The sequence below is a fragment of the Lytechinus variegatus genome, chromosome 12 (assembly GCF_018143015.1).
Source record: "Lytechinus variegatus isolate NC3 chromosome 12, Lvar_3.0, whole genome shotgun sequence".
NCBI classification, from domain to species: Eukaryota; Metazoa; Echinodermata; class Echinoidea; order Temnopleuroida; family Toxopneustidae; genus Lytechinus; species Lytechinus variegatus.
Window position 1 is genome coordinate 25,514,145 of NC_054751.1, and position 21,323 is coordinate 25,535,467.

Below are 21,323 nucleotides of genomic sequence, written 5' to 3' on the forward strand. Positions count from 1 at the left end.
GGATTAGTCTTTGGACTTTGAAACAGAGGGTCGTGGGTTCGAATCCCAGCCATGGCGTAATTTCCTTCAGCAAGAAACTGATCCACAATGTGCTGCACTCAACCCAGGTGAGGTAAATGGGTACCGGTAGGAAGTAATTCCTTAAAAAGCTGTGTGCGCTATGAACGCCTAGCTTAGCCGGGTAATATAGGAGCGCCTTGAGCACCTAACAAGGTGGATATGTGCGCAATATAAATACCCTATATCATTATTATATCTATTAGTTCTACAATAAATGCATAGACCCCTAAAATATGTTTTTGAGGTTGCAAATCATTCCCAGCATTCATGTACACTTTCCCTCATTTCTACACCTATTATAATAATAATCCCGACTATAATGAAATTATTTCATGATCCAAGGGACCTCTTTAAAGCAATAAAGCTATGAAAACTAGCATTTGTCCACAATCTCCCATTTATATATATTTGTAAATATGTGTACTCTCATCCTCGATACCTCAGTTGTATAATATATATCTCCATAATCTTTAAACACTAGACAAAAAAAAGACAGTTGTATTGCCATGTGTAATCAAGCAATATTGTTAACCTTTCCAAATTCTACACCAAAAATTTAATAATAAAAAAAACATGAAGATCATTATTATAACCATAATTGTGACACTGAGTATTGCACTAGGAAGTACTTAGGGTGACTTTGTGCTTCTTAACCATTAAAATTTGTATCTAAATTCATTTATATTCCACCTAAGAATACATTAAATATCTTTGACATACAGAAGTCTTTTGGTAGTACAATTAAAAAAAAAATAGTAATACATATATGTATCAAAAGATTCTGTATTTTGGGATCATAATGCAAAAACAAACAATACAAAGTTTCTTGGTACAGATGGCAAGTAAGTACCCATTTATGCATCATACAAATCGCTCTTACGAATCAATTGTAAAAATCATTTGGAATGAATGGCACTTGTACTCATAGGAAGAAATTATATTTTCCACAAGGTCATAATTAATACAAGGGAGAAGTAATTTTTTCCAAGAGGTCACAGTTGATACAAGCTTTTAAAAATATATAATTTGTTCATAATATCTAATCCTACCTACGATGGATGCTGAATCACAACCCCTTGTTGTAGAAGACGTATGGTAGTGAATCGCCATATTTGTCTTGAATAGCTTTCCTAGTGTCAGGTTCGAGTTTGGATACAGCGATAGTGCTGGATAGGGGGAAAGTGAAAGAAAACAAAATTTACAACATAAGGGCCATCTATACCATCCAGGGTGACCAGATTTCACAAAATGAAATACGGGACAATCGACAAAAAAAGATCAACAAACAAGGCTACACAGTGTTACACCCAGTGGCGTACCGTGAGTCACGGCATAGGGGGCACCAGCAAAAATTTTGATTCACCTAGTGAGTGCGCGAAGCGCGCTCAGTTGCTAGGTATACTGACTTATAGAGACATTTTAAGGACAGTGTCATTAAATAAATATGTATATTACTGATCACATAATGCGAGCGCGAAGCGCGAGCTGAAATTTTTGTATATATTGACCCCAAACGGACACTTCAAGGACTATATTGTAGGAATCTATTAAGAGTATACATATCTCACCATAGTAATCTAATGCGAGTACCAAGCGCTTGCTGATTTTTTTAGAATTATATGCATCCAAACACATAAAGCACCTGTAGTCATTGTAATCATGATTAACATGCACTTCTCACTAATCAAATATTGCGAGCGCGAAGCGCGAGTTAAAAATTAGTTCACATCTGAAGAGGGGCATTCTAAGGCTTGATTGTAGGAATTCACGTAGTCCATGCGTATTTCACTAACCAAATGATGCGAGCGCAAGCTGAATTTTTTTTATATTTGGATCAGAAAAAGGGACATTTTAGGGACTGGTTTTAGGAATTCATGAAGAGCGGACATATCTTACTAATCCACTAATGCGAACGTAAGCGCGGACGTGAAATGTTTGATATTAAGACCTTAAAATGATATGTCACTGCATAAAACAATAATAATTCGAAGTGCGAGGAAATATATTTGGTGTGTATTGACTTGAAAACGGGAGGTTTTAGTACAACAGGATTATATATCTCGTTAAACAGATAATGCGAGCATCAGGAACAATGAAGACATAGGCCCTGAGCAAATTATTTTTCATAAAGTTATCTTTTTTATTTTTATGTAATATAACCTAATTATAATATTATATAACATAATTAACAATAATTTTTCCTTCCCACTACGTTTCTCTCACTTTCTCCCTCTTTTTCTCTTTTTCCCCGTTTTTTTTTTTTTTTTTTTGGGGGGGGCAGCCGATTGGGGGCACGTGCTCCCCATGCCCCCCGTAGTTACGCCACTGGCTGCACCTGTGAAAAATTATAAAGAATTGGAAGGGTGGGTGAACGAAAGAATGAAGGAGAGAAAGAAGAGACGAAAGAAAAGAGATGAATTGAGAAGAAAGAAAGAAAAAATTAAGGGGAAATGAAGGAAAAATGAAAACAAGAATAAAAGAAAGTTAGAATAAAAGAAAGAATAAAAGAGCGAAAAATGTAACCGTCATTCTTTGAATTGAATACAGAAAGAAAGAAAAAGAAAGGAATGGAAGAAGAATACGATGTGTGAAAGACAACATAAAGGAGAGAAAGAAAAAAGTAAGAAAAATGAGGAGGAAAGAAAGAATGAAGGAAAGAAAAATGTTTCCTTCATTCTTTGAAAGAAAGAAGCAAACAGAGAAAGAAGGGAGGAGGGAAGGAAGGAATTAAGAGAGGGAGATAAAGAATAAGGGAAAGAATTAAAAGGAAAAGTAAAATGAAGAATGAAAGAAAGGAGGAAAGAGAGGGAGAAAGAATATAAGTGAGAAGGGAATGAAAACATAATGGAAGAAGAGAAAGAATTTAAAGAAAAAGGAGAGGAAAGGAGGGGGAGAAAAAAAAGTTTTAAGAAAGAAAGAATATAAAAAGGGAAATTTGATAAAGAAGACGGGTAAGAAAAAGGGGGAAAGAAAGAAAAATTAACACAGAGAGAAAGGATCAGGAAAGACAAATAGGAAATAAAGATAGATGGAACAAAAACGGGCAATCAGGAAGGATAGAAGGATGAAGAAAGAAGGATAGAAAAGAAAGAAAGAGGAAAAAAGTTCAAACTTCAAGCAAAAAAAAATCCAATCATCTAACAAAAATCATAATGATATTTGGTGTTTTTCAAATATAATTTTAGAATTAAAAATAATGTTTTAGAAATGAATAAAATTTCAAAGTGATTTTTTTTACTTAAAAATTAGATGAAACATCGCGGCATCATACACAACAAGACTCAAAACGAAAGCTGAAACAACTAGATCTAGTTATGAAAACTCAATAACTTAATTGTTCCTCCGAGATTACATCTCCAAATCAGTAATCTGAGAACCCATAATATAGTCATCCAAATTTCCCGCCGATTTTGTGATTATTTTGGCATGTTTGGTGGAGAGAATCTGCTCAGATCCTACATGCCTAGCTAGTAGCCTGTCACACAATGGCAGGAGGGCAGTTAGTTTACGATGTATTGGGTTAGCAAGAAAATCATTTGCAAATCGATTTTATTGTTGTCTCTGCTTCGTCATATGTTGGTTATTTTGATGAAAATTCGTCACTTTTAAATACATTTTGTTCAATATTCTAAAATATTGGAAAAATAGGCGTCCCGGGAAGGTTTTGTCGGGACGGCGGGATAAAGAAGCAAAATACAGGACAATCCCGGGAAATACGGGACGTCTGGTCACCCTGATACCATCCCGAGTTTTCAAATTAACGCAATATTTCTGATCCGGCAAATTATCCCGATCTGAACAATCTCGAGATTATTTGTAATGGAGACGCAATTATCAGGCTAGTTCGTAGGATTCATCTCAAGATTGCAATCCCAAGTCAATTTGGGATTATTTGCAAAATAGCGCGCTATTTTACGAATTATCACACTAATTTGCAGGTGCAGACGCACTCAGGATTACTTATTCATGGCGTCCTGCTCGAGCAGGATTAGCTCTTCTTGCGATGGTGGAGACAGGGATTTTTGAGTCTCGAGATTAATCGCAAAGAGGGCCGATCGGGCTAAAATCTTGAGATTAAGCAAACTCAGGATGGTGCAGCACCGCCTAATATTAAGTGGGATTATAAGAGTGAGGGTGAGAGATAAATATATCTAATACAAAAAATACAAAGCAGAGAGGCACAAAGAGAAGTACACAAGGAAATACGTGTTCCAGGAGGGTGGTAGATAGATAGATAGATAAACAGACAGACAGACAGACAGACAGACAGACAGACAGACAGACAGATAGATAGATAGATAGATAGATAGATAGACAGACAGAAGGACGGACAGACAAACCGGTCATGGAGGTACTACAGAATGAAGATATAAAACAGAGAAAGAAAGGTGGAAAAAAAATTAACAGTGAAGAAAAAGGTACAAAAGGCACATCAATACAATGCAAGTCTTAGGGATACCCGGGGAGAAAAAGAGAAAAAAGAAAAAGGGACAACAGGAATCAAATAGAAAATAATCTTATAGCACCTACAGTATAAAATTGATCAACCAAAATATACGTTTCAATTATATTACAGACTGCACAAACATTTTTTCAAGGACAATTAATGAAGAATTTACCTTCTTTGAGGAAACAATGCACATGCGCACGGTGTCATGAAGACGAGACTGCAAGGAGAGAAAAAAATTCTAAGTTTAACAATTGTTAACAAAACACAAACAAAAAATAAGTCCACTTTATCAATTTAATAGAACATCATAAATTAAAGCTTTGTCTCCAAATAGATTTTTGAAATGTTGGCTAGAATATGTGAATTTGCTCTTGATAGCCAAAAAATGACAAGCCAACACTGTATGTTGTTCCTGATTCACTGTGCTATAAAGGGATAGTCTTCAAATGTACATTTTCAGGTAACTATTTACTATAGAGGATAATTGGCAAATAATTTATGGCATACTTTTGTTTGCCAGAGTTTTTATTTATGGCAAAAGTTTCATGCAACGGGTAGCATTGCTTCATTTACCCGATTTCATGTGAAATTCTTCCCGACAAAACCGATTCCAGGCCAATTACGTTATATCCAATGAAATACTGTTGATCAGTTTGAAGTGGTTTTTTTGGGGGGGAGGGGGGTTCTTTTTTTTTGGTATGACTGCCATGTTAGAATACAAGCATGGACGAGTATATTTCGGAATATCACTTAAAATTCTGCAAAGGGAAGGGAAGCCTAAGTAGAGAAAATGACTTACAAGCATCCTACGCCTAAGACTTGAAATGGAGCATGCAAGGCCGGAACTCTGTTGAACCATGGGTATTTTATTAAACGTTCCATGATAACCGGCAGTACACCTGAATACAAAGGAAAGGATAATTGGGGTTATGAAAACTTTGTGAAGGATGAGATGAGGCTCAAGTAGAGCTAACAAAACGGGACCTTGAAATGGAAATTGCTGAAAAGAAAGTGAGTGTGCTCTTACATCTAAATTTTAAGAGAGGATCATAAAATTTGGAATACATTGCCAATTCTTTCTGACGTATACTTTCTGTATGCATTGTGCACCGTTACTCTTAGAACTTGCATTCAATTTTATTCATTTTTATATTCTCAATTGGAAAATAATTTGAAATACCCTGATGATTCTTCTTTTAATGTTTACCTCCTGTATAATACATATTAATGTTTCCTTATAGTAGCAAAAAAATGTTCACTTACAAGTATATGTTTTCCTAATATGTATAAACATGATATCATGTGTTGAACTGTAATTTTGTTGGTGAAAACCAAATAACATGAAAAAAGGGTTACCGTATGCAGTTTATAGATAAAGGGAGAAATGGAAGCCACCAAAAAATCTAATAGGGCAAGAGATGCAGTCTAAATGATGCAGTCATTAAAATTTGTTGTGTGCACCAATTAAGGCTTAACGTTAAGCATAGAACTAAATAAAATCAAGAGTTGCACAAGATTATACATGACATAGATTTTCAAAAGGAAGAAAAAAGAAGGAAACAAAATACTTTAAATTAGAGGCACTTCAATGAAACTATAGTACCAATCAAAAACAAAGTTTACAGGCCTAACTGATTGAAAGAATAAAAGGGAATGAAGTAAAGTGTTCTTACACATGCCAGGAGCTGCCATGAATATTCTTGAGAAGACTACCTGAGAAATTCCTTTTACCGCTGCTTTCTGTAGAGAACAAGACAAAAAAAATATGAAACGTTACATTTTATAAACAACCCAACAGGAAGACTTTGGATAAGGAATTATACAGACTATTTTCTAGATTTTATGAGAACAAGACACATGTATTTTAATTTTTTTGCAACAAAGACGCCAAGGCAATGTAAGTTTATCATTACATACATATACAGTTTGTTTTAAATGGTTGAAGCAAAATGAAATTAGGGAAATTACAAATGCTATTTACTATCATTGCAGCTGTTATCAAACAGAGCTTTCATAATCTTACAATGAAACTTGTGAAAGTCCTTCAAATCCTCAAATACTATGAAATGCATAAAATAATTTCTTTTAATTTACCCTTGATTTTCCGACCTCGTTGCCCTTGTCGTCGTAGATGACGATACCGTTGATGAGCTCCTGTTGTCTCATCATAGGAATGTTCACACAATTCGCTGCTGCTACAGCTGCAAAAGGGACATACCTGGCAACAAGTGGAGGGGCCGTCTGAACGCAACAGAGAAAGAACATTTGAATAAAGATTACTGAAAGGACTGACACCTACAATCATAGGAACGTTCAGAGTTTGCTGCTAGGGAAGGTGCAGTCTGAACTGAATAAAAAAAAAATTCTAAGAACATCCAATGCAAGGGTATTACCAAGAAATAATCAATTTGTAATCATACATTTTGTTTTGTGGCTGGCAGAAGGCATTCATTAGTTTTGTGAAATCGCAATTGCTCTCGAGTCAGTTAAACATAGAATTGCGTTAAAGTGTAACTTCAAAATTGAAATAATCCCCAATTTAATTAATTTCAGTACATGGGATATAAATCAATTTGCGATTAAGTATAAGGTTGTGTATTGTCCATTGATTATAGCTCTTCCTATTCTTCAAGCAAAATAAATGACCTTATACTATGAGACCATATTATCAATCGGTTACATGTACAGGTGAGAAAGCTCTCTGATTTATTCTGATTCCAATGTATTCAAACTTTCATGTTTTTGTTATTCATTGATATTAACTTACTTTAGTTAATGCATTGAGTCCAAGCGCAGTGACCAGTGCACCGGTTGTGGCTGTAACATACGCTGTCCCAATTTGCCTGTTTGAAGAAAATCAAAGATGTAAATTTTGTTTTGGAGTGCAGCATTCTCAAAAGATACTGATGATGGAGGCAGTGACAATGATGATGACGATGATGAAGAAGAGAATGTTGATAATTATGACAATGACAATGATGATGTTGGTAATGACGGTGATGACGACAGACATGATAATGATGAGGATTGCTGAAAATGAAGGTGATGATGATGGCAACGATTGCAGATGATGATAATTATGGTGATCAATGACGAAGATGTCGGTGATCGTGGTTTTGATTATTATTATGAAGAGAATGGTGATAATGAAGATGATGATCACAAAACAGACAAAGGCAAATATGACGAGGATGATGGCAGTGACGATGGTTGTTGTGGTGACGACTGACTGATGATGATAATAATGGCAATAACGATTAGATGATGCTGGTAATGACTGCAATGTTGACTCTATAGGAAATTAATCAAGATTATGATGATAAAGAATACTACCTTTGTTAATGATTTGCTTGCCCCAATGCGAAACTTACTTTATTCTTTTTAATTAAAAACAAAAACGAGTTTGTGTATTCCATCACTGTATTTTGCATCTACAGATGGTCTTACAAATATCTGATAAGAATGACAGATTTTGAGCACTTTGGGGAGAACACAGCTAATGTTATTAAGTCTGATCATAACTGAATGTTGCCATGTTTGAGGGTTTCTCAATGACAAATCAAACTCAATTGAAATTTCATATCAGTGAAAGAGTACAGTAAGTAACTTACCAAGAAGTTATTGATGAGGCTGCATTCCTGTTTGTGTAGTTAACTAGAGCGTTGAATGACTGATTCACCCACTGCCAGAATACTACAGCAGGGACAGTTCTGATTGAGATAATACATATCAAAAAAATTTTCATTTAAAAAATAATATAGGGTACTTATATTGCGCACATATCCACCTTGTTAGGTGCTCAAGGCGCTCCTATATTACCAAGCTAAGCCAGGCGTTCATAGCGCACACAGCTTTTTAAGGAATTACTTCGTACCGGTACCCATTTACCTCACCTGGGTTGAGTGCAGCACATTGTGGATCAGTTTCTTGCTGAAGGAAATTACGCCATGGCTGGGATTCGAACCCACGACCCTCTGTTTCAAAGTCCGAAGACTAATCCACTGGGCCACATCGCTCCACACATGAAAAAAAATAAAGATGCTGTGCACAGGATAGAATTTTATTACAACTTACTCCTACTCCTTATGGGGCATCATGGTCTAGTGGTTATGATCCTCGTCTTTCAATTAAAAGGGGAGTGGGTTCTTATCCCAGCAATAGCATATGTTCCTTCAGCAAGAAATTAACCCCCATTGTGTCTAAACAGGAACTGGGAAGTTCATCTTTCTGGTTTGAATAAAAATAATATAATAAAATCATCCTACATTTATTGAATATTTGACGAAAACTAATCAATAACATAGTATGGATATTTCTTGTAAGTGATATTTGTTAGGTTGTGCATTTATGTGAGCAGCTTCTCCTTATACCATGTATTATAAATTCTATCCGCTCCCATTTATAAATGGTTCATAATGAATGAAAATAAGTTCCCCAAATAATAATAAATGGACCATTTGTATAGCACAGCTATTAATATCCTCTACTGCGCTCAACACTTGGTATCATAATTATTATTACCTCGGTTGTATGTAGCCAAGCCACTAAACAGGCGCACAAGCATTCAAGGAATTTATTCCTACCAGGTACCCATTCACCTCACCTGGGTTGAGTGCAGCACAATGTAACCAAATCCTAAATAATCATGTATGAAACAATATGTCTCATGATATAATCAGTACACAGGTACAGTATGTAGAGAAAACATAACTTCTTCCCTGTCCCATATAAATATAAAGTTTCTTACTGGTAGAACTGTAACATGGCACCAGTGATGAGCATACCACCGGGGACTTGGAAGGACATCCTACCAATTAAATTTTGTCTCTCCCCCGAGTCAGGATGGAAAGCAGACATGTAAAGCCGTTGAGCGTATCTTAGCTGCTCTTCTGTCGTTCCTGGTGGCTCCAGTCCGAGTCTGATGAGAGAATGAAATCAGATTTTTTTTTTCTGTTAGTAAAATAAGTTTCTTTCACAATATTTTTCAATCAGATTGAATGAATCAGAAATCATGTATTTGGTATCATTTGAATCAATGAATGGGTGTAAATTTTGCAACATTCATGTTAAAACATATAAAAGTGATTGTTAAAGAACTACAAGTATTTGAAAATTACAATTATTCATGATTGGGAAGAATCTTAAAACAAGTGAAAATTCTTGATGCTGTGAGTTACTTACTTAACTACTTACTTACTCACTCACTCACTCACTCACAGGTGTACTTACTTACTTTAGTTAGTTAGTTAAATGCATTGTCAACAGAAGTTGGATAGCTCATCTATTAAATCATGATATTAGACTTATCAAGATATGGATTTAAATGTAGTTGATTGACTCACTTGTAGTTTTGTACCAGGTCTTTTGCATCATCTAGCTGTTTATTGGTACTGATTGCTAGCCTGGAGTCGGTTATACTGAAGAAGTGCTTGAGGCGACCCATAAAAGTATTCTGATCCCATCTGGGAGAATCAAGGTCTAACCTCGACTTAGCCACCTCCATTACAGCTGATGTAGTCATAGCTTACAGTTTAGCCTGAAAATATGTGGAAGATAAGCAAATATAATACAGTTCATTGAATTACCATATAATCAAACTTTTAGCCAGATATTCCCAGGGAATAGTTTGAGGTAATATTAAGATATATTACTTAATTGTGAGAATGTGAGACTCCCAATATGCTCACAGGCAAATCAGTGGAGTCAAATATCTGATGTTGGAAAAAGTGTTGAATTATTTCAGTCTCGGTCTTTTCTAACCACAATGATATGAATTGTCATACAAAGTTCATTGCCAAGTGTATTGAAATCAACGCTTTCTTTGTTATTTGCCAAGACGACAGCATGCATATATCAAGATAGCGTGCTGTCGTCTTAGCGAATGACAAAGAAAGCAAGATGGCGACGTAAACACTGTGGCAAGTGTCCGTTTTTTCATAATATTTTTGGAATAGGGCGCGACTCCTGACTAACTTCCTGGCTAACCATGCCTACGTAGGACATGTCTGGAGGTGTCTTTCCAAGGACAATTCTTCGTATCGCCCAATTCGGCTTCGTGAAACAGTCGAGTGATATCTTGAAGAGAGCGGTCTACCAAAAGACCATTTCATGAAACAGGCCCTTGTCTCCTAATTTTAGACTATTAGAGAACTTTTGCAGGGTGCACCAGCACCTCGCTTCCCCCACTGGATCACGATCACGATTCGTAAAATATTTGTTTCGGTTGATAAATATCATAAAGTAATTTATATGATATTTATTGATTAAAACAAATATTTTACGAATCGTGATTTTAATTGGCAAATGCAAGTATTTTTTAAATCTACGTTGCAGCTCTGCACGCGTGTTACCGCGTGTGTACCTAGGTATCAATAACAAAAGAAATAAAGATGGCGACGTAAAAAGACTGGGTAAGTGAACGCTCTTGCTCTTAACTTCTTTCAATTTTGATACTTTTTATTGAATGAAAATTACAAAAAAATTTTAAAAATGGGAGTAAACATAAAACATGCCCATGTACCACTCATTCAATGAACAAGGTTATGATATAACCTTGTTCTCACTTATATCTCCATGTGTGGCAAAATAAGGGTGGCAATGTTTGGCTTATTTTCTCTATTTCTTTGAGGCAAATGCGTGATTTTTTTACACCGACAGTTTCCATTACACCTATTATTCATACAATTTTGAATTTGATTCTTTAAATTATTTTTTTTAAATTAAAATTAGAGATCAAAAAATGAAAATTTTGTTGCCATAATTCTTTTCACCAATAGAGGGCGTACAGAAAAATATGCCCAAAATTCAAGTTTTTGAGCGTTCTGGTGAATACAAAATTAAACCTAAGTTACTACTACTAGGCCTAATGAATAATAAATTGCAACTTTATGGAAATTAGTAATTTTGGTCACAAAAGTGATATTTTAATGATTTTTTTAAGTGTGTGCTCTGTTCAACATTGGCATACCATAGTCTGTAGATTCCCCACAGGCAGGGTGGTAGCACTTGTTCACTGCAACCAATCTCTTTTTTTAATTAAGGAAAAATAATTCAAAGAATCAAATTTACATATGAACTGAGTTATATGATTAATAGCTGTATTGGAAACTGACATTGTAAGAAAATCAAGCATTTGTCCCATAGAAAAAGAGAAAATAAGCCAAAATTGCCACCCTTACTTTGCCACACATAGAGATGTAACTGAGAACAAGGTTATATCATAACCTTGTTCATTGAATGAGTGGTTATATCATAACCTTGTTCATTGAATGAGTGGGTGGTAGCAGTGAACAAGTGCCATGTACCGTACATAACTTTGGTCGAAAAACTAAAACTAAACAAAATTGGTGATTTAGGTCTAGGTTCAACACGGGTAATCCTGGCCTCTACGGAGAGGCATGTAAAAGCAAATCCAGGCATTAGGGGAGTGATATAGACCTACGTAGAGCATTCAATGAACAAGGTTATAATGACGTAGAGTATTAAACTGCAGTCCCCAGACGCCTCCAGAGTCCAGGCTAAGCCTAAGCCTTAGGCTAAGCTAGCCGAAACTGTCTTAAGGTTAAGTGTTACCCAGGGGCCGATTGCATGAAACTGAAAGGGTCTTTCCAAGGACCGTCTTTCGTGTCGCCCATCTTTTATGATACGCTATAAGCGGGGTGTTTCCGAAATTTATGATAAAAAATAAGATTCGTCAGCTTGCTTTTAAATCAAATTTTATCAATTTCATAATATATTACATCATTTTATAAACAAATATTTTGTTTATTTTAACGGACGAATAGAATATGTTTGCGGATGATTGGTTTAAAACGCGTTTCACATGGCGCATCATAAAAGATGGGCGACACGAAAGACGGTCCTTGCAAAGAGACCCTTTCGTGCAATCGGCCCCAGGCTATCTGGATCCAGACTCCAGTGCCAGTAGACAGCTGGCAGCCGTCTGTTTCGAGGAGTTTTTTAACATTTCTTTTTTTTTAATTTCTCCTCGTACACAGACGGCTCGCTATCGTGCAGCCACCATTAGGGGCATAGGCGGCGGAAGCGGGGGGGATGGGGGGGACGTGTCCCCCCCTAAATTTTAGGTGGGGGGACGGTCCCCCCCTAAATTTTGTTTTGATAACCTTTTTTTTTTTTTTTTTTTTTTGCTTGTCAATTTTTTTTCCTGCGTCCCCCCCTAAATTCACGTGGACCCCCTTGACACGTGTGTTGTCCCCCCCTAAAATTTAGGTTGATGACCTTTTTTTTTTTTTTTTTGCTTCTCAAAAATTTTTGGGGCGCTTGTCCTATTTTTTACATGTGTCCATCCCAAAATTTCAGTTGGACACCCCCTAAATTTATTGGCTTCCGCCGCCAATGATTAGGGGACTTGCAATGCAAAATCCCCCCGTCAGGGCTTTTCAATTTTTGTCTTTAATGATTAAAACTTTCGAAAATTATAGTGACCAGAGTGCAAATTTATATTCCCTCTTGGCATCAATTGCCAAAAAACGGAGAAAAAATGAAGTTAAAAAAAAGGAACAAAAACAGTGACTTACCTCGGCTGTCGCGCAAATTCACTTCCCCGTTTTATCCGATCTTAAGTATGGCAGTGTATCCTATTGCCGGACACCTTTATTTCAGTGCTTTAAAAATGACAACTAGAGGAAATACAATAAAGAAAAATTATCACTTGCTATTCCAAATATTCTGAAAATTATGAATATGACAAAATTATTTTATATTTTCCAACCATTTTCTTTGCACCGCACTTGCCGCATACCCTTCACGAAAAACAATTATTTTCGTGCGTGACAAATTACATCATAATTCTGGACGCGCGCCGGATGGGTAAAAATATTCTTGATTATATTGATGTAAGAAAGAATTGCGTGTGATTTTTTCATGATATATCATATCATGAGTAAAGTTTTTGTTTGCTTTCTTATGTCGATTCTGAACAGATCTTTGTAATAAATTTGTGTTTGCTAACCAATTTCATTTTTATCGCGCGTTCGATATGGCACTTTCCAGTATTAATGCTCGTTCATATCGTGACCCCCCTCAGTCATCAAGTTCGATCGATGCGCTGTCGATCGTCGACGACTCTCTAGATCTATCACGGTAAACCTCGCGCACGGCCGGACTACCGAGTACCTTGAGAACTAGCCGTCAACGATCTGAGCGATGGAGCGGACGAGATTAAAATTCGGCAAATAATTAAGCCCATATTTCCATCAGAAAATAGATCAATTGGGATCAATAATGCAAAACTATGTTATAAGATATTTTAAGCGTTTTCTGTCATTTTGGAGAAAAATAAGGTAAAAGTTGGATTTTTTCGCCTTGTTTTTGCAATCTTGTTCTTTGAATTGATCTGTGAAATTGATCTGCGGAAGTCTTACGGAACGAAATTGATTTCATACGCAGTAATATGCGCGTCCGGAAATATGATAGTGTCCGGTAATACAATACGTGCCTATACATAAACATATGGCCATTGAGTCCCCTGTACAGATCGCGCTAGAACTTCGGTCTCTGTATTTGGTGAGTGAAGCCACGAAGTTCAGCTGAACAACCAACAAAACAGAGACCGAAGCTTAGCGCAAGCGAGCGCACGGCAGAATTCGGAAGGACACGAATCGACAATTGTTTTCATCAATTCTTAATCATTGGTAAGTGTTGAATATGGCCAAACATATTCAACAATAAAATAATACACAAATCTTTGAATTACTTACGCCTTTTTGTCACGAAACCCCAGAAAAAAATTAAAATTAAATAAAAAATGATACGTTGAACGGTTGACTTTCGATCAGTGGCGTGTCTCTTAGAATGGTATCCGAGAGTACACAAATAAAAAATGCAAAACCTGTTGCTTCTCCGGCCGCGAGCGTACAGCATTTGTTCTAGCTTTACTCCAACGTGTTGTAGGACTAAGCCTGTTCATCGATCAAAATAGAATGTATATTGCTGCTCTCCTTCAGAAAAATTCAGATGTGCTACTTATGTTGGCAGGGAGGGGTGGCAGGGGTATCGTAGATAGCAAAAAAAAATTCCATGAGAACACACGAGAATCGAAAATCACTCAAAATAATAGGCAATCTTCTCCCAATGCTTATCTAGCTCGATCATCTCGAGATTCTATTAGATTTCCAAGAAACTGGACAAAATGCAAATTTTTCGAGTCTTCACCGAGCCTTTAAAAAAAGACGGAGTTTCAATCAAATTAACATAGAACACTAATACTTATGTGGTGGATAAATGGAAGCGAAACAATGATCATGCAAAACTAAACGTATCCTCATATAATTGCTTTACTTGCGTTTGGTTTCATAATCTGGCACAAATGTGTTCTAATATCATCATCATCATCATCGTTTATAAGGGGTGTAGGTGGTCCTGTCGTAAACACTTGCTGCAAATTTAGAGTCTATACAAATGCGGGCGTGGGTGTCAGCTAGGTGATTACAAAATGCCCCCTTTTGCTAAAAGGAATCTGTATAGGTCCATGGTTCAAATGAGTTGAAGCTGGTGGGCAATATCAGAGTTACATGCAAACTATTTCAAGAATGGTTCACTCTTATTGCTGAAAGAGCATACTGCATACTGCAAATTAATGTTCAACTGACAGTGAGTGGTGTATAGATTCATCATAGTGCTTTCCAATTATGGTTGTATTATTGCACCCCAGATTGCATCTTATATTGTGACGTAATCAATTAATGATTGCTGGGTTAACTAAATATTTGCCCCTTCAGGGAATGCTATCCCCCATTGTACTTTTTGATGTGGACTAACGGTGTCTGTACTAATATTATTTTAAAATAACACTTGTCGCGCTGACTGTCCGCGAGTCTGGTGAGGAATTTAATATTGGTATTACTTCCAACAGAGAATAAAGGTGGCGATGCACATAAACATATATGCACTTTGGCTTCTATACTTTCATGTATTATAACTCCTGGTTATAGGTGAGTGGACTGTGTACTGAAGATAAAAAAACCACTTAATGATATCAACCCGCTAACCGATTTAGTCTGCCTAAATAGACCCTTGGTGGTCCCAATTTTCGCATAGTGCATACTATAATAATGCCTCATTGTGGTGGTTATAATTTGCGTACTTAATATTTATAATGTTCAATACATGTATGATTTGATTTACTTTCAACAATTTATTTTCTTTTATTATAATAAGAAGTACTAGTAATTTTATTCAATTTATATAATTTCATGTTTGTACTTGAATATTATTCTATTACTGTAAATTGTACACATGTTTTATTCAGCCTCTGGCAGCGAGTCATGTTTTAATAAACCATTATTGAGTTGAACTGAATAAGCCAGTTCGTAGTTCCTTTCTGCGCATGATCAAAAGATTCTACGCATGATCAGAAGAAGGTCATTTGTACTAAAGTGACATGGTGCTTTAAAATCTAATGAGATAAGCACCAACTTTGATGTCTTCATTATTCATATATTCTTTTGAATTGTCATTTTCATTTACATCCACAAAACAACAACAATGCTTCCACGAACGACTGGTATTTCACAGTTTGTCAAGTACATTGTGCAACATGCTAAGATATGCATTCAAAGTAGGAATGCAACAAATACCTTCATTAAGTGTTCATTGGTGTGCTATTCTAGTCACCTGGTCTATTCAATTTCTTCATCCTGCTATGTAAGGTGAGCTTACGTAATATCTTGCTTTGACATCTGCTTATCATGATGAAATAAATGAAAGGTCATTTGACCAAAATTGCCCATGTAGTAACTACGAACTGGTCTATTGAATTGAAAGCAGAGTCTGAAGCAGCTAGACTAGATTCACTATGTACTTTCGCTTTCTGGGGTGTAGTCTTCACTCTAGACATGGTTTTAGTTAAGTGTCAAATATGAGTCTGTACTTGCAGACTTCTGACCAATCATCGATCGGTTTTGTGTTAATTATTTTAAAAGTGAACAAATTTGAGTGAATCATCTCTTCAAACTCAAAGGGATCAGGTTCCAAGCATCCTGCATAATCACTATTCCTGGATCACAATGATATTGCTAGGTGGCGGGGATGTGAGTGTCGACAGATTGCTCTTCCGAAATGCATACTTTTTCCCACAAATCTTCATTTTATTTCTTAGTAGTTATAGGTGATTGAATGAACGGAGGAATACTTGAAAGTTCGAATAATTCAATGCCGATATAAACATTTGAAAATGGTAAATTCCTCCATCAGATTTTACGAAGCTACGATTATCATCACTCTGTCTTTGTTATTGGAGTAATTGGTAACAAAAATCAGATTTCCGATACTATTAACTGAATGTATATAGCTTGAAAGTGTGACGATCATTTATTTTACAAGGTTTTGGAAGGCTTACGATTGTTCCGGGGGGAAATGTGACATTAACAAGTTATGCAACTCTGTTATTTTGCATATTTTGAGAATGTTTTGAGTGCTTTTATTGTTTTCAATGAAATCAGTCTGATGTTGGATGGACCCGGGATGGATTCGTTCTTTATATTAAAAACATATGCAGCATTTTCATATCTTGACAAAAAATAACTTCTACAATTCAGGAGAAATAGATGTAAATGTACGTTTTCCTCGGGCGGGTTTTCAAAACGAGGGGGGTTGGGGCTGATCATGCAAACAATCACAATCATATGGTCATTTTTACGCTTGTGTACACGGTTTTGGAACAAAGTGGGGGGCTGAAGCCCCCCAGCCAACCCCCCCCCCCCGCTTCCGCGGCCTCTGAGTGTGTTTTTACTTATAAAATTAGTATTATCGTAAGAACAATTATATGATAATTATTATTTTCATGTTCGTTTCATATATAAAACTTGACAAATCATCATGTGGGCACGCAGAAATTTATGGACCATATATACAAATATTATTAAGAGGGCACGCGATACCAAGAGAAATATCACAACACTTACCCTATGTGTATCATCAAGTGACAAGACTATATTGATTTTTTTTCAGAAAAATAGCATTCTCTTCATAATTATATAAAATATGTCTTGTACAGAACAACGCATTCCCGAAGCATCATTTTAAAATACCTGCTGTGATATTTGAAATTCATATGTGGGCACATGGAAAATTATAGACCATACAATCATATAACAAGCTGGCACACGATTCACATTAAAACATGTAGTATACCTTATGAGTATCATCAAATGCCGAGACTTTATTGATCATTTTAAGAAAAATAGCATTTTCTTCATTATATAACACTATATGCCGTCCTCCCCAGAACAACGCGTTTCAGAAACATTATTTAAGAATGCTGTGACCCATGCAGTGTACATATGGTAAATGCCCTGCAATAGACCTCTCTTGCATCTAATGGTTTTACATAATAAGATTCAGTTCAAATTAGGTCAATTATATTATTTGAAATAGAAAATATTAACGCGAAAGCAATAAACGAACGTGGTTTGGAACTTTTGATTCTCAGTCCAATTCCTATTAAACGATCCTTTCAGTCAGCAGCACCTGAACTGTGGAATAAACTGCCTAATAATCTGAGGGCCATAACATGTACTTCAACCTTTCTCAAATCTTTAAAAACGTACTTGTTCTCATGTTAGATTATTTGGTTTAAGAGCGATATGTTACAATGTCTTGTTAATCTTTCGTTTTCATTTATTATTTATGCATTTTATTCTAAGTATACCTGTATTAGACTTAATTACATCTTTTGAAAAGCGCGTAGAGATTCCGTAGAATATTATGCGCTATATAAGCATCTATTATTATTATTATTATTATTATTATTTTTATTAAACGACGATGATTTAGAACTGATAATTATCTATAGAAATTTTAAAAATCCATCTTAAAAGTAATGGTTCTCCATCAATTTTTTGTGTAGTGCTATCATCTTTTCACGTATCTCTTCATGTCAACAAAATATGGCTACCATAAACAACTGATGTTATACATACAATTAATAATTAGTCATGCAAGCACAACGATTTTCCTATGAACAAGATTCATAGCAATTCTTCCTGGAAAACAACTATGTATAGATACAAGCGATTTTAAATTGTCGGGAAACGATCTCGGAATGTGACAGTATTCACAATTAAAAATCAGTGAACATAGCAACCCAAAATAAATACCACACTCACATATATTTACGGGAAAGATATAAAGGCTTAATATCAATTGAAAAAATGTCGGATGAATATCCAATTCCATCTATAGTAGTTTGATAATTATTGCACATTAAGTCTATTCGAGGGAAATCCCACATGAACCAATAGGTGTAAGACACTTATTTTTTAGTCATGAAAAGGATATTTATGTTCAGTATTTTGTAATTGCTGTGTTTTCATTGAAGATTAAAATTCCCAGTAAAATCAACTGGGATCAAAGAAATATTAAATATTTAAGTCAACATCAAAGTTTCGACGAAAGGTGTGAAACTGATGGATTCGAATCTAGCCAATCTAAACGGTAGGTTTCTATGACGTTTAGTTGACACCGGAACCAGTTTATCGTTTTCCGCCAAGCTTTGTTAAGTCCATATGCGTGGAGTCGTGGATGGCCTCCGTTGATTCCAAAGACAGCTAGGTAAGTTGATCGATAAACAATGAAAATAAAAATATAAAAATTGTGGTAAAATATATCTATCATATTCTGCAATAAACTAAACAGAAAACTATATATTTTCAGGACTAGTCATGTCATGGAAAGAAAAGAACATGAATATTTTTTTAATCTATTTCTAAATCATTGATTTGTAAATTATTCACACAAAGTTTGAAAGCTACATCAAGTAATCCATGCATTTAATCATTTCACAATTCAGTATATTGTTTATTGATTGCATACTACACATAGCTGTATCTTTGTAATTATTCGTTGTAATGTTTGTATATAAATGAAAGTAAATATTTGGGTAACGTCCAAATTAAATCTCATGAGGCTGTAAACATGCCTTTCTTTACACGTCCTGAGACTGAATGCTTAAAGGTATGAATCATCATTATCTACTCTTATAGTCTTTCTTTCCAACTTTCTCTTTCATTGTACCTATCTCAATATATATTCTTTGTATACGTTTTACATGAAAATGTCATTGTAATTGTATTTGAAAGTGTAAGCTTGATTAATTTTTATATCAATTTACATAATATATTTCATATCTATGTTTCTTTGATTTGTATCATAATGTTAAAAAAAGTTAATATAGAAACTACATAAACCAAATAAAATTCAAAAATAAAATAAGTCCATTTTATTTTGTTCTGTTGAATATGAAAATAAAACAATCTGAACATAAGTACATAAATCAATAGTACACACTGTATATTTGTCAGTCCCAAGATTCGAATGTTTGCTAGTCAGAAGATCTACTTACGATAGGGAAGAGTTGGATCCATGTTATTTTGGCGACAAAGAGGTAGATACGGAGCATCAACATAGTGGCCCGCACCTTCAAGATGGATACTCTCTAAGAGATGACCCTTACCCGCTTTCTCCATCCTATTCTTCATCTATAATGACGATAATGATAACATTAATGATAATAATAATGATAATAGTAATAATAATAATTATAATAATAATAATAATGTTAATAATAATAATAATGATAATAATAATCATAATAATTATAATAATAATAATGATAATAATAATATTAAAAATGATAATAATGATAATGATGATGATAATAATAATGATATAATGATAGTCATTTATATAGCGCCATCTACCTACAAATATTCTATTCCGAGGCGCACAAGAAAAGAAAGAATGAGAAAGTTTAGTGGATGAGTGTCAAAGTGCCAATAACTAATACTGTTAGAAAAGATAAGACTTCAGTTTAGATTTGAAGGTTTCCAGCGATGGTATAATTTAACGGCAAATTATTGCAGAGAGAAGGTGCTGCTCAAGGCATAGAAAGCTCGCACACCATTACTACACGTGTCATGGGAGTCTTAAAGGGGTGGTCCGGGTTGAAAATATTTAGATCTTAATACATAGAGTAGAATTCACTGAGCAAAACGCCGAAAATTTCATCAAGATCGGAAAACAAAAAATAAAGTTATTGAAGTTTAAAGTTTAGCAATATTTTGTGAAAACAGTCGTCATGAATATTCATAAGGCGAGCTGATGATGTCACATCTCCACTTTCCGTTTTCTTATGTTATTACATAAAATCATATTTTTTAAACTTATTTCCTACTTGTGAGAATAATATGTCTCCCTCATAATGAAATAAGTTGCAGCAATAAATATCCGATGCATTAAATCAGTTGTCACTCCAATTTTTATAGTTCTTGGAGGAAAAAAAATTAATTAACCTAATTTCATATAATAGAATACAAAAGAACAAGTGGAGATGTGACATCATCAGCTCACCTTATGAATATTCATGACGACTGTTTTTACAAAATATCACTAAATTTTAAAATTCAATAACTTTGTTATTTGTCATCCGATTTTGATGAAATTTTCGGCATTTTGCTCAGTGGCTACTCTATTTATTAAGCCATAAATACTTTCTAGTAGAGCGGATAAGCTCCAAAAATCACAAGAATTGTGCAAAATTTGACTAAAGCATGAAACTTTCACAAGTATTAGTATATGCTGTAAGATTTGTTTTAAAGATGGGAGGTAAATTTAAAAATGCCATTTTCGGCCGTTGCCATGGCAACGGAATAATTTCTCAAAAATGACATACATTCCCATGTAAATGGTAAATAAACATGATATAGATGAATAAAATGACAACTTTCAAGCTTCCAATTGAATATATATAAAATTTAGAAACATTCAAAATCAACAAGATAGTTCCAATTGGTCC

The 21,323-nt window shown here is 35.0% G+C and overlaps 1 protein-coding gene across 1 annotated transcript; it reads right to left on the reverse strand.

The window, feature by feature from the left end:
* Positions 1-233: 233 nt before the first annotated feature.
* On the reverse strand, positions 234-14,334 carry LOC121425488 (sideroflexin-2-like). The gene is made up of 10 exons (XM_041621557.1): positions 14,230-14,334; positions 9,853-10,046; positions 9,258-9,428; positions 8,122-8,220; positions 7,278-7,353; positions 6,605-6,751; positions 6,184-6,250; positions 5,310-5,409; positions 4,680-4,727; positions 234-1,226 (listed from the first exon to the last, which is right to left on the reverse strand). The coding sequence occupies exons 2-10, from the start codon at positions 10,029-10,031 to the stop codon at positions 1,127-1,129; spliced, it is 987 nt and encodes a 328-aa protein (XP_041477491.1). The 5' UTR covers positions 10,032-10,046; positions 14,230-14,334; the 3' UTR covers positions 234-1,126.
* Positions 14,335-21,323: the final 6,989 nt, after the last annotated feature.